This window comes from Erpetoichthys calabaricus, chromosome 3 (genome assembly GCF_900747795.2).
Source record: "Erpetoichthys calabaricus chromosome 3, fErpCal1.3, whole genome shotgun sequence".
Classification (NCBI taxonomy): domain Eukaryota; kingdom Metazoa; phylum Chordata; class Cladistia; order Polypteriformes; family Polypteridae; genus Erpetoichthys; species Erpetoichthys calabaricus.
In genome coordinates, this window is record NC_041396.2 from 303819806 (window position 1) to 303834681 (window position 14876).

The window sequence follows — 14876 nt, forward strand, 5'->3', positions numbered from 1 at the left end:
TTTACTGTCAATAATGTTATTTGAAGTATTTATTTTTAAGGTTGTTTTTACAACACCATTATTTTGTTTACTACATTTCTGTGGCCACAGGGATTTTTGAAGTTGTTTGCATGGGCACCACCCAGGGCCGGATTTTCCTATAGGCTAACTAGGCTTCAGCCTAGGGCCTCAAGATCAAGAGGGGCCTACATTCAAATTGTTAGCAAAATTAAAATTACACTATTCTAAAAACAGTGAACACTAAAACACTGAACCGAAAATAAGGAGAAATTCTACGCATATGACTAATAAACAAACATAAAAATGTATTGGTTAAGATCAACGCGTTCGGCTCATTGGGTGTGTTCGTTTGTATATACTAGATTGCACCAAAGTATAGTTCATACGTTCACTGATTGCTATGGCAAATATTGACGTGCCTTATGCTAATAAGCTCTGGTTTGTTCTTGCATAAATAAAGTGCAGATTGGTGTAGATTGGAACAGACAAACGAACAGACCTATTGATATCCCGACGTTCGGTTATATTCGTGTTACTTCGATAATATGAAACACGTGTTAATGTTATTAGAAAAGATTCTTATTTTAGGATTGCGTACACGATCATTTGATTTTCGCCTTTTGAGTTCAGTAGGTTCAATACTTTAGTGAAGTGTTTATAGACTATTGAAAAATTTTTTGTGACAATATCTTCATTTCGCGGAATTCTTGGTAAGTTCTTAACATATGTTTTAATTTGTATATTTTAAAATGTATATTACGTGCTTTGAGTATTTTGCGCATCGAAAATGAGACCTTCAGAAAAATAGATTTTGATGAACTTATAGAAGAATTCTGTGTGAAAAAGTTTAGAAAGAAATTCTTCTAATCTACTATTTCGTTTTAAATGTATACTTGGATTGAATCAGTTCTTAAATAAAATAACTATTAACATAAAATTTAATATGATATACAATTTGATATTTTCTTTTTTGTGATCTGGATTTTGTTTGAATAAAGTTCCATTTTTGGTTTAGTTTAAGACTTACAATTCATAATAATTCATACTTAAACTTTAAATGCGAATTATTATGAAATAAATTTATCTGAATTGAATTTGGTTTAATCTTCAATGTATTGAATATATTTAATTTAATTTGATAGAAAATATGATAATTTTTATTGCGTATTTTATTTTCGTAGTCAAAGATTTTCATTATTTGAATTTTGTTTCTTTGTAAATGTTGTGTGTTATGTTTGATTAGTTATTGTTACAAGTACTATATATGGTGCTGAGAATAAATGTCCAAATAAGTGTTCTCGACTTTTTTTTATTTATTATCCGTGCCACATTTTTTATAAAGGTTAGTACCAATCACAACATGTTTCATTTAACATATTGATATATATCACAGTAATGATGTATTTTATTATCTCTCATGTAATTTACAAACTTAAAAATGGAAGGTGAAAGGGCCTCATAAGTGGAATAGCCTAGGGCCTCTTTTCATATAAATCCGGCCCTGGCGCCAGCATACGATAACCTTGGCTTGTTACATGATTAGTGGCCTGTGACTTCATCACACTTTCTCCATAAAAGATTAACATTTGTAGTAGTTTGTCTGAATTTTAAATCAAAGAAGCTTTAACAATCAAAGAAAATCACTACTTAGGAAAATGCTAAGAGATCAGAGCTAGCTAGAGTTTCATTTACTTTTAATTTTGATGATTAGGGCTTTTAAATTGTACATACTTAGAACGTGTCCTGACAAATAACTACTATTTTGAATTCTCCCTCTAAATGTTTGTCATTTCTCAGTCGCAAGTTACAGGTGCTGGTCATAAAATTAGAATAGCATGACAAAGTTGATTTATTTCAGTAATTCAATTCAAAAAGTGAAACTTGTATATTAGATTCATTCATTACACACAGACTGATGTATTTCAAATGTTTATTTCTTTTAATGTTGATGATTATAACTGACAGCTAATGAAAGTCCCAAATTCAGTATTTCGGAAAATTTGAATATTGTGAAAAGGTTCAATATTGAAGACACCTGGTGCCACACTCTAATCAGCTAATTAACTCAAAAGCCTTTAAATGGTCTCTCAGTCGAGTTCTGTAGGTTACACAATCAGGGGAAGACTGCTGACTTGACAGTTGTCCAAAAGACGACCATTGACACCTTGCACAAGGAGGGCAAGACACAAAAGGTCATTGCTAAAGAGGCTGGCTGTTCACAGAGCTCTGTGTCCAAGCACATTAATAGAGAGACGAAGGGAAGGACAAGATGTGGTAGGAAAAAGTGGACAAGCAATAGGGATAACCGCACCCTGGAGAGGATTGTGAAACAAAACCCATTCAAAAATGTGGGGGAGATTCACAAAGAGTGGACTGCAGCTGGAGTCAGTGCTTCAAGAACCACCACGCACAGACGTATGCAAGACATGGGCTTCAGCTGTCGCAGTCCTTATGTCAAGCCACTCTTGAACAAGAGACAGCATCAGAAGCGTCTCGCCTTTCGACTGCTGCTGAGTGGTCCAAAGTTATGTTCTCTGATGAAAGTAAATTTTGCATTTCCTTTGGAAATCAAGGTCCCAGAGTCCGGAGGAAGAGAGGAGAGGCACAGAATCCACGTTGCGTGAGGTCCAGTGTAAAGTTTCCACAGTCAGTGATGGTTTGGGGTGCCATGTCATCTGCTGGTGTTGGTCCATTTTGTTTTCTGAGGTCCAAGGTCAACGCAGCCGTCTACCAGGAAGTTTTAGAGCACTTCATGCTTCCTGCTGCTGACGAACTTTATGGAGATGCAGATTTAATTTTCCAACAGGACCTGGCACCTGCACACAGTGCCAAAGCTGCCAGTACCTTGTTTAAGGACCATGGTATCCCTGTTCTTGATTGGCCAGCAAACTCGCCTGACCTTAACCCCATAGAAAATCTATGGGGTATTGTGAAGAGGAAGATGCAATACGCCAGGCGCAACAATTCAGAAGAGCTGAAGGCCACTATCAGAGCAACATGGGCTCTCATAACACCTGAGCAGTGCCACAGACTGATCGACTCCATGCCACGCCACATTGCTGCAGTAATCCAGGCCAAAGGAGCCCCAACTAAATATTGAGTGCTGGACATGCTCATACTTTTCATGTTCATACCTTTCAGTTGGCCAACATTTCTAAAAATCCTTTTTTTGCATTGGTCTGAATTTGGGACTTTCATTAGTTGTCAGTTATAATCATCAACATTAAAAGAAATAAACATTTGAAATACATCAGTCTGTGTGTAATGAATGAATCTAATATACAAGTTTCACTTTTTGAATGGAATTACTGAAATAAATCAACTTTGTCATGATATTCTAATTTTATGACCAGTACCTGTATATTACTATCATAGTTTTGTTTGGTTCTTTCCCTGGGATTTTGTTTCACATTTCTTTTGTATTCTGCGCCCTTTGTTTCTATTAGTTTTTTTTTTTTCATTTGTGGTGTGTTTATTGTTTTTTAATAAACATACGGCCATGTGGTGCATTTCCCTGAGGGTGATCTGGCTTGTAAGATCCTTATTGTTGGGGACCCGAGTGGGTGGACCAGGCCATGTAACACCTGGCTGCGGCAGATAGAGGGTCATTTCCGGAGGGTAGGACTGGACCGCGTATCTACCTGGGGGGTTGCTTCGTCATGTACAGGGTGGTCCAGATCTAATTATGCAACTGTTCGACTGACAACCGCCACCCCGCCATTTTGGAATGCAGGGCAGGTGCTGCCATCTATCGGCAACAAAAAGAATTGTAAGTGAAATCTCTATGTGCAGGGCAGGTGCTGTGAATTCTCTATGTAATAAACTTAATAAGTTATAGCGTAATGAAAATTTCATAATTAGATCTGGACCACCCTATAGTGGGTGCGGCAACACGCTTTACCAGTGCATGCTCCCCAACTTAACTTGACTTGTCATCATTTGTTGTATTTTTTTTTTTTGTTTCTTTAAAAATTTTCCCCAGTTTCGGTTAATAACGTGATTAAGTTTCTAATTGTTTTAGTGTTTTAGATGTTAGTGGGATGAGGCCTTTAATTTAACCATCAACTCCAGGTGCTGCAATTGTTGTGCTTTGAAATGAAAATTAGCACAAAGTAAAAAAAGGGCCGGAAGAGGAGACGTAGGCAAAGCAAAGCTGGGGTCATAACATGAATGTCAAAAACACTGTAGTCGAAACCAAAAAGCAAGACAAGAAATCATAGAAATGAAAGAAATATTTGTTTGTAAAAGGAATTACAAGTAAGGGGTGAGTTATCGGCAATCATCAATGAGAAGTGTTATGTCAACGGTAACCTTTTTAACCCGTTATACTAACAACTCCAAAGGTCAGGACCCCCAAGACCACAACCTCCAATAACTGGGAGTCGTGTCATAGCAGCAGGGCATGAAAAATAGTAGGACCCACAAACAAAACTATTATGATGGCTATTTTTGTTTATTCTTTTTGGGGCTTTGTAATGTCCATAGCCATGATCTCTACATGACTTTGGGAATTTTCTAGATCAAGAGTTCTGAATATTTCAATTAATTTAATGATTTATTTTAAAGCTGATTATTTTTTTGTTTACTGCAATGCTATATTGGATCCCGACAAGTGCCTCTATTTTGTGTTACTTGCGGCAGTGCTGGTGACATTTTAACTGGCGACAGGTTTAAAGGTCATGTGAAATAATGCAGTCACATGTGACTTTAGTAATCTAAAACTCTTTCTATATTTTTTTCTTGAAATTTATTTACCGTATATACTCACGTATAAGTCGGGTATTGAAACCTGAAAAATCGATCATAAAATCAGACCCCGACTTATACGTCCGTTTAAAAATGCGACACTTAAATTTTTTTTTTTTAACATCTTCTTGCCTCCTCCAATCTCGTATCAGTTTCTCAGATGCATTGAATTTTGTTGCAGCAGTGCAGTTACCGATTTCTTTCCCTACTTCAGTGACGTTTAATTTAAAACCAGCTTTATATTTTCTTCCGATCGAACGCTGCATCGTAGATAAGGGATGCTCTTACGATAAAGGCGTATGTGGGTGTGAGATACAAAAAAACCAAAACAGTGCAAACGTCGCTTTGGAATAGTCCGGGCATTACTGTGTGGTCACATGGGCACAATAGAGAGAGAGAGAGAAAGAGGTTAGGAGCAAACGCTGATACAGCGCATTGCCGCACTCACATAGAAAATAAAGGCTGTGTATTCCGTGGTTACTCTCTCAGGCGGGCGTTAGCGTATTATAATCTCTTGGACCAATACCGTGAGTTTTCCGCATTTGACTTATACGACCGACATTATAAAATACCAAAAATTATACGTTAAAATCAAGTCCCGACTTATCCACGAGAGAACTTATTCGCGAGTATATACGGTAGTTTCAGTCTTCCTGTATTTGACTTGGGTTATGATTCCCATCTTGTGCTCTGTATTTTGACAATTTGGTTAGCTTCATCTTCCGGTTTTGACCTTAGCCTGTTTCTGACTACACATTCATCTTGGTCACTTTCCTTCTCTGTGTCCTCGCTATCAGGACAAAAAAAAAAGTCTGTGTCAGAAATGGCACAATATAACTTCAACAACTGTAAATAATTGATAAATACAAAAACAATTCTTTATCCCTCAAAACCTACAATAGGTACAAAACATATAAAAAAATATGCTTAATGTTCAGTAAAAAATCTGAAACTTAATTAAACTCATCTTATAATAACGACAAGGCTGCTCAATGAGCATTTGGGGTTTATATATGTTTAGCCTTCAGTTAAGCCTTTATAAAGGCATCGGACCCTTTCCTTTGTTAATCTGTTCTCTTAGCTACTCTTTGTGTTTTTCCTTTTTGGTCTTTTGACTTTTCTAATTTATGTATTTTTCATTTTTATCTTGTTTTGAGTATTGATTTAAGATTACAGATGTGGATTTGTTGTTAGGACTTTTGCTTAGATATTTTTTATTTCATTTTGTATTATAAAACATTTGTACATTTTGGACTTACTTTTGAATCTATATTACTTATTGATTTTTGATTTTGCATTTGATTTTTTAATTTAGCTTTTGTTTTTGTATTTCTCACTTAGACTTTATATCAGTTAATCAAATCATTTTTAAATAATTCTTTGCATTTATGTAGCGCTTTTCTCACTACTCAAATGTGTGCCAGGGTTTTGGCGGTTTCCCTACCCTTAAAACATTATGGAAAATTGTATCAATAACAACTTTAAAAAGTCAGTTTGGTCCATTTTACAATTAACAAGCATAACATTTTGTGGTTATGCACACAAGCCTTGATCAGAGTTATAATGAGCCCATATAACCAAAGGGTGAGCTACCCTATTCAATAGTGTTAGCAAAACACCAAATCATTAACAAAAATGGAAAAAAGTGAATTTTGGCCTGTCAACTCCATACCACAGTACATAAAATGAATTCTGGCTTCTTGTTCATGCATTTCTTTTATTTGAACTCCTTCAGTTTAAGATGGACCTGATAGAAATCTGACCTTATCATATTAGCAGCTCGAAGAACACACATACAGAACTATAGCATTTCACAAAAAGTGAATTATGTTTCTACTCTGAGGGTAAAAAGCAGATATACATACATCAACAATGAAGAAGTCAAGCCAGCACCATGCGTTGGTGAAATACTTCACAAAGCCATAGGCCACCCACTTAAGCAACATCTCCAGAATGAAGATATAAGTGAAAACCTTGTCTGCATACTCCAAAATGGTGCGAATCATCTTGTGTTGCTCAATATAAATGTCTTCAAAAGCCTGAAGGAGAAAATGACATTTATTTACAAGTCAAAAAAAGGATTACAATTACAAAAATAACAGATAAATGAGCAAATAAATAAATAAAACAGAACATATAAACACTCTAAAAATATATATAAATGAAATGGAAGAGATTCTTAAAGAACTACGCAAATTTATTAAGCTAAACACAACCTGCAGCAGTTTCTACCAACATATGGATAGGTGCTGCTTAAACACTGCAAAAGACTGCACTATACAGGTAACCCTTAATTTACATGGGTTTATGCCTGTCATTACATAATATGTTTTGTTATACTACCTGTTTTAATAATATAAATGAAATGTATATCTTTCCAGTAAATACAACTAACCCCAAGGGGATTACTAGCTGTGCTCATTAGTTGCTGTAACAGTTTTCCGGTACACATTTGTCACAGAGCTCATTTGAAATGCCACCAAATGAGAAAATAAACCTCTTGGAGTTCCAAGGCCAAAAGTCCTTGGGACTTCTATAATACATAAATGTGATAAAGTAATTCATTAGTATTATAATGCACCCATCTAGATTTGATACAGAATGTCTCATCTGTAATTGGAGAACGCACATCCCTCACAAAAGCAAAATCAAAATGAGTGATAGCCCAGATGGTGACACTAGCTGTATTTAAGGAAATCAATAAGTATTTTACTTTTTACAAATATGATGATGATTAGTAATATCAGAAAGTATAAGAATGCACACTCTTCAAGATAACAACAAATTATTCAAGAAATGCTACTGCAGCTCCTTTATGCCAACGGCAATAGACTACTATAATGCCTCATTGGGACTGTAAATGGCAAGTCAGAATGTTGTTTCTTTTTAGCTTTCCTTGTTCTTAGTCATTCTGGTGCATATTGTGAGAGTGGTTTGTTGTTTATCTTAATATAAAAATACTAGCCATGTGCTCCCAACTACGTTGCGCGTGTTAAAGTTGTCTGTGAAGGGCTCCCTGTTTAAACGCGGCTGCCAGTCATGAACTGGGCCCTTCGTCACACAGCATTATGATTTTTTATAAGGGAAACAAAATTACAAAACAAAACCCTTGGATATTGATTCGATAGGAACGGCCTACTCGGAATCACTGTCCGAATAGTAATTATGTGGTGGTGGAGGAGCATTTCTGCTTCTCTCCGTTCACAGTCCGTCTCGTTTTCATGACGCTGTCGTTTCCTCTCACGATCTCTTCTTAACCTTTCTCCAATCTCGCAGGTTGCTTTGTGGCAATCCAAAGAGTAAGGAAGAACCAATGCTTCTTTCTTGAACTCCAAACGCCAACTGATGGAACATCACAGAAGTGTTCCCGACTTATATACTCTGACTGCCGACTCCAAGAAGTGGGTGAACATTCAATTTGGACGAAGTGCTGCCAACGACGGTCGACAGAGACACAAAAAACCACAGTTTCGACAACGAAGCAGGTGTCGACGCCAGATCTAAACACAAAGAGTGGTATCGACAGTGTTTGTAAACAAAAGTAACAACCAAGGTGTTGTGTATTCAGCCAGTACAAACAGCACATAGTCTCCTTTAGTTCAATCCTCTTTAATCACCACACTCCAACCTCAGCCAACGATCCTCCCTCTCACTTCCTCTCCTCCTCCATCACTACTGCCCTCTACTGAACACAGCAGGAACACCGCACAAGACAGTGAATTCGTGGACAAACAAAGATCAAGATCCAAATGAAGATTATATATAAAGATTATTTGTTAATTGAGTTTCTGTAAAAGCCAAATTTCCCTTTAAGGAGAAATAATATTCTATCTATCTATCTATCTATCTATCTATCTATCTATCTATCTATCTATCTATCTATCTATCTATCTATCTATCTATCTATCTATCTATCTATCTATCTATCTATCTATCTATCTATCTATCTATCTATCTATCTATCTATCTATCTATCTATCTATCTATCTATCTATCTATCTGTCACTCTCAGTTTGTAGGCAGTTTGTAAAACATCTTTGATATAAAGACCGGTTTAAAAACAACTAAACAAACTAGAGTCACCTTTGTTGCCTTTCCACTAGCAGTATGGCTGGTCTTTTGCAGCACTGAGGTTCAAATGAATCCTGAGAAGGGTGTGCTAGTGGGTGTTGTTTTCCATGCCAACTCATATTATAATAACGACAAGGCTGCTCAATGAGCATTTGGGGTTTATATATGTTTAGCCTTCAGTTAAGCCTTTATAAAGGCATCGGACCTTTGTTAATCTGTTCTCTTAGCTACTCTTTGTGTTTTTCGTTTTTGGTCTTTTGACTTGGATTTTTCAATTTTATCTTGTTTTGAGTATTGATTTAAGATTAGGGCGGCAGTGGGTAGCGCTGCTGCCTCGCAGTTAGGAGACCTGGGTTCGCTTCCCGGGTCCTCCCTGCGTGGAGTTTGCATGTTCTCCCCGTGTCTGCGTGGGTTTCCTCCCACAGTCCAAAGACATGCAGGTTAGGTGCATTGGCGATCCTAAATTGTCCGTAGTTTGTACTTGGTGTGTGTGCCCTGCGGTGGGCTGGTGCCCTGCCTGGGGATTTGTTCCTGCCTTGCGCCCTGTGCAGCCAGCAGACCCCCTGTGACCCGGTGTTAGGATATAGCGGGTTGGAAAATGACTGACTGACTGACGATACAGTGCTGGTATTTCATAATTACCAGTTCAGTTATTAAAAAATGTGCATAGCTTTAGACACCGGTGAGCAAGCCAGAATTTTAACTCCGTCTCCTGGAGCAAGAAAGCAAAAGTGCCAATCTTTATCCAACCATACAGGCTCAAATACATTTTGATTTCTGTAATACAGATTGATTTCATTTTCATCTTGGTTTGAGTATTGATTTAAGATTAGGGCGGCAGTGGGTAGCACTGCTGTCTCGCACTAAGGAGACCTGGGTTCGTTTCCCGGGTCCTCCCTGCATGGAGTTTGCATGTTCTCCCCGTGTCTGCGTGGGTTTCCTCCCACAGTCCAAAGACATGCATGTTAGGTGGATTGGCAATCCTACATTGTCCCTAGTGTGTGTGTGTGCCTTGCGGTGGGATGGCACCCTGCCCGGGGTTTGTTTTCTGCCTTGCGCCCTATGTTGGCTGAGATTGGCTCCAGCAGACCCCCGTGACCCTGTAGTTAGGATATAGCGGGTTGGATAATGGATGGGTGGATGGATTTAAGATTACAGATTTGTTGTTAGGACTTTCCTTGCTCTTAGTCATTCTGGTGCATATTGTGAGAGGGGAATGTTGTTTTTCTTAATAACATTTTAGTTGGAAAATGTTTCTATACTAACTGTAGTTACTGGTATATGGCTTTTTATCTTGTGTGTCGACAGAACATACCTGTCCCATAGGTTGTACCTTGAATGCTCCTCTCTAGAGCTGAATGCTTTTTCCTTCTGCTCTCTGAATTTGTTCCACTACTGTACTCTATGTATTTTCTGTATTATACATTGGTTTTATCTAAAAGCAGCTACTCTTGAGTTTTATGGTGATAGTTTCATCTCAAGATGGCAAAAACTTTTCAGATTTATTTGAACTGGAAGGTGAAGTTCTAAATGTCTACTAACTATTCTGTCAGAGTTATATCTGCTTTTCCTCTGCATAGTTAACTGTTTTTTCAGTCATTCAAGTATTGGGTGCACTTATAACTACCTGGGCCACATCACCACAAGTGTTCATAGCTTTTATATCCTCTGAAACCCATAACAGTGTTGTTTACCTCATCTCTTAAATAAACCCAGAACAGGATACCATAATAACAGAAGTGACTGTAATAAAAATACTAAAGCTGTTTACCATGTGGCATGTGTTGTTTTTGAAATGATGCCATGCTGTTCCCTGCCGGTGGCCTGTTGGATAGTCTTTTGGACACAGAAGTGGCAGGGCATATTAAAATTACCAATTACAATAATTGTTTTCTAATTCTATGTCTGACTCTGATAGCCAGTAAAAGCATCCAAACCTTTCCTAACGTGGCTATTTCCCTCTGAATCTGTGACTAGGGGCCTCATGTATAACTCCTTGCACAGAATTCATACTAAAATAAAGTGTAGGTACCAAACTAAAAATGTGCATACACACAAAATAATTCAGATCCATAAAACTATGAGTAAGCAAAGCGCTATGCACTTCCCACTCCACGTGAATTTTAACACACGTGCACGTGCCTATAGCCCCACCCCAACTCCTCCCAGAAGTACGCCTATTTGAATATGCAAATCAATTTAAATAGCCCTTTCCTTTCAGTGTTTTGTTAAAAGACAATAGCAAGAACACATGGAAAAAACATTTTCAGCAAATTTGAGATCCTGCTCAGAGAAGTGGAGGTAAGGAGAAGCATACTTAATTACTTACGTTTTCAATGTGAAACACACAAACACACACATGCATGCAAACATCTTTAATTTGTATCAGTTGATATTTGGGCTTCAGTTGTCACACATGGACAGCAACATGTAAACTGAACAATTTCTTTTTTCTTTGGTTTTATTTTTAAATAAAACCATATTTGTTTTGTTACACCTTTTGTGAAAGTGTTTATTTGATATTTGGACTTCAGTCTTCACACATTAAACAGTTTATGTCAACGTTTTGTCATCATTACTATAACATAAGAAAACATTTTCTGTTTTTAGTTGTGTTCAACATTTCAGATCGTTATCTGCACGGAACACACATGAAACATATGTACCATAGATACTCGCGTATTAGTCGATCTCGCGGATAAGTCGAGTGTATTTTTAAGATGAAAATTACGAAATTTGTTAATGACCCGCGTATAAGTCGAGGGTAAAACTTGACAGCTATCAGAGATAGAGGGCGACAATCAGCTGTTAATGGCGACAAAACTCACTGTCATGTCACAGGCATTCCCTCTGTGCGTGGAGAAATACTAGACTCGTTGACTCGGCAACTAATCCTTGCGTGTGCGTGAGTTGCGAAATGTAAAACAAATGTAAACAAAGGCAAGATGGCGTCGATATGTCACAAGGGAGCGAAGCGAGTGCAGAAAAGAAAACACTCGGCAGACAATGTTTTGCACATTATCGCTGAGTCGGACTCTGATTTTTCAGAATCGGATTTTATTGACAGTGATCAGGAATCGAGCAAGAAAGGAGAAGCCGGCATCAGCTGATCGGACACCAGCCGATGCCGCGCCAGCTGATCGGCTGCCAGCTGAACGCATTCGCGCAGCCGATGCACCTACAGCAAGGTTCGCGTGGGAGGAATACCCAGACATTGATCCGTGGGAGCTGAACTGGCTACCGGACTTCACAAGACGGCATGGCTTGCTGTTGGACACGACAGATCACCCGCTGCTGGACTACTTCAGGCTGTTCTCTCCTGATGCTGCTTTTCAGCCACGGTCAGACGAGACAAATAGGTAGGCAGAGAAATTTTTTGAATCGCGGGCTGCGCCTGCATCACATTGATAGTGTGCGTTGCCTTGGTTCTTTTGATTCCAAATCTGGTGGCACGTGGCAGCTAATGGTATGTTTGTTGTCCAAAACCTGCAAAAGCTAATGCTCAAATTCAAATATTTCACAGTTTAAAGAATTATTTCATGAAATTAGAAAAACATTAGCTAATTAGCAATAGTATGCTGGCTTATAATTATTTCAAAGACCATGGGAAACGGCAGATGACTGGTGATTTAACACCGTGAAGCGTTGATTGTACAATGTTATTACCCAAATTCTATGGACAATTGTGTTGTCCTGTGGATAAGTCGACCCTGTTTTTTTGAATGAATTTTAAGGCATAAATTTTTTCGACTTATACGCGAGTATCTATGGTATTTCAAATAACAATATATTATTTTCCTATACAATTCCAGACACCTTACTCCAAGATAAACCCCCTCGGTGAGGGATGTGATAGCAGGCAGCCTGCTTGCGGCCGAATGACACATTTGCAAAACAAAAGCATTTATCGGGGGGCAACTGGCTCAGTGATTAGGAGCTGCAAGTAAATATAAGATGGCCTAGCATTACAAATATTTTCACAGACTTCAGGTATTCTAGTGTTAATCACTATGTGCTTCTTAAACAGGCCTTCTTTTACACCGACAGGAGCATGCAGGCAGTGATCGCCACACAGAATATATTAAATTCATGATATTACAGCTCACTGAACATTTTAGAATACTAAGCTGTATACTTGATATAATTTTCATGATAACTAGAGGGTCTGCCCCTTGCTTGCTTCGCTCGCCAACCCCAGTGCTGGCGCTATGTGCTAGCCACTTCACGGCTCTGCCGCTCTCGTACGGGGAACGGATGTATAAGTTAAAGAGATTGTCATTCATGGGGATTGTTACATATGCATAATAGAACTAACTATTTTACATTACAGCAAGTAATTAACCAAAGTAAAAAATAGTAAAACGTCCATCCATCCATCCATTGTCTCCCGCTTATCCGAGGTCGGGTCGCGGGGGCAGCAGCTTGAGCAGAGATGCCCAGACTTCCCTCTCCCCCGGCCACTTCTTCTAGCTCTTCCGGGAGAATCCCAAGGCGTTCCCAGGCCAGTCGAGAGACATAGTCCCTCCAGCGTGTCCTGGGTCTTCCCCGGGGCCTCCTCCCGGTTGGACGTGCCTGGAACACCTCACCAGGGAGGCGTCCAGGAGGCATCCTGATCAGATGCCCGAGCCACCTCATCTGACTCCTCTCGATGCGGAGGAGCAGCGGCTCTACTCTGAGCTCCTCCCGGATGACTGAGCTTCTCACCCTATCTTTAGGGAAAGCCCAGACACCCCTGCGGAGGAAACTCATTTCAGCCGCTTGTATTCGCGATCTCGTTCTTTCGGTCACTACCCATAGCTCATGACCATAGGTGAGGGTAGGAACATAGATCGACTGGTAAATTGAGAGCTTCGCCTTGCGGCTCAGCTCCTTTTTCACCACGACAGACCGATGCAATGCCCGCATTACTGCGGATGCCGCACCGATCCGCCTGTCGATCTCACGCTCCATTCTTCCCTCACTCGTGAACAAGACCCCCGAGATACTTGAACTCCTCCACTTGGGGCAGGATCTCGCTACCAACCCTGATAGGGCACTCCACCCTTTTCCGGCTGAGGACCATGGTCTCGGATTTGGAGGTGCTGATTCTCATCCCAGCCGCTTCACACTCGGCTGCGAACCGATCCACAGAGAGCTGAAGATCACGGCCTGATGAAGCAAACAGGACAACATCATCTGCAAAAAGCAGTGACCCAATCCTGAGCCCACCAAACCGGAACCCCTCAACACCCTGGCTGCGCCTAGAAATTCTGTCCATAAAAGTTATGAACAGAATCGGTGACAAAGGCAGCCCTGGCGGAGTCCAACTCTCTCTGGAAACGGGTTCGACTTACTGCCGGCAATGCGGACCAAGCTCTGGCACCGATCGTACAGGGACCGAACAGCCCTTATCAGGGGGGCCGATACCCCATACTCTCGGAGTACCCCCCACAGGATTCCCCGAGGGACACGGTCGAATGCCTTTGCTAAGTCCACAAAACACATGTAGACTGGTTGGGCAAACTCCCATGCACCCTCCAGGACCCTGCTAAGGGTATAGAGCTGGTCCACTGTTCCGCGACCAGGACGAAAACCACACTGTTCCTCCTGAATCCGAGGCTCGACTATCCGACGGACCCTCCTCTCCAGGACCCCTGAATAGACTTTTCCAGGGAGGCTGAGGAGTGTGATCCCTCTGTAGTTGGAACACACCCTCCGTCCCCCTTCTTAAAGAGGGGGACCACCACCCCGGTCTGCCAATCCAGAGGCACTGTCCTGATGTCCATGCGATGTTGCAGAGGCGTGTCTGCCAAGACAGTCCTACAACATCCAGAGCCTTGAGGAACTCCGGGCATATCTCATCCACCCCCGGGCCCTGCCACCAAGGAGTTTTTGACCACCTCGGTGACCTCAGTCCCAGAGATGGGGAGCCCACCTCTGAGTCCCCAGGCTCTGCTTCCTCATTGGAAGGCATGTTAATGGGATTGAGGAGGTCTTCGAAGTATTCCCCCCACCGACCCACAACGTCCCGAGTCGAGGTCAGCAGCGCACCATCCCCACCATATACAGTGTTGACACTG

The 14876-nt window shown here is 40.2% G+C and overlaps 1 protein-coding gene across 1 annotated transcript in view; it reads right to left on the minus strand.

The window, feature by feature from the left end:
- The window catches only part of LOC114649165 (sodium channel protein type 8 subunit alpha-like), a 442931-nt gene that overhangs the window by 96054 nt on the left and 332001 nt on the right, over positions 1-14876 (minus strand). Inside the window, exon 20 of the mRNA XM_051925019.1 lies at positions 6612-6785. Coding sequence (XP_051780979.1) covers positions 6612-6785 — 174 coding nt within the window. The remainder of the gene's footprint in view (positions 1-6611; positions 6786-14876) is intronic.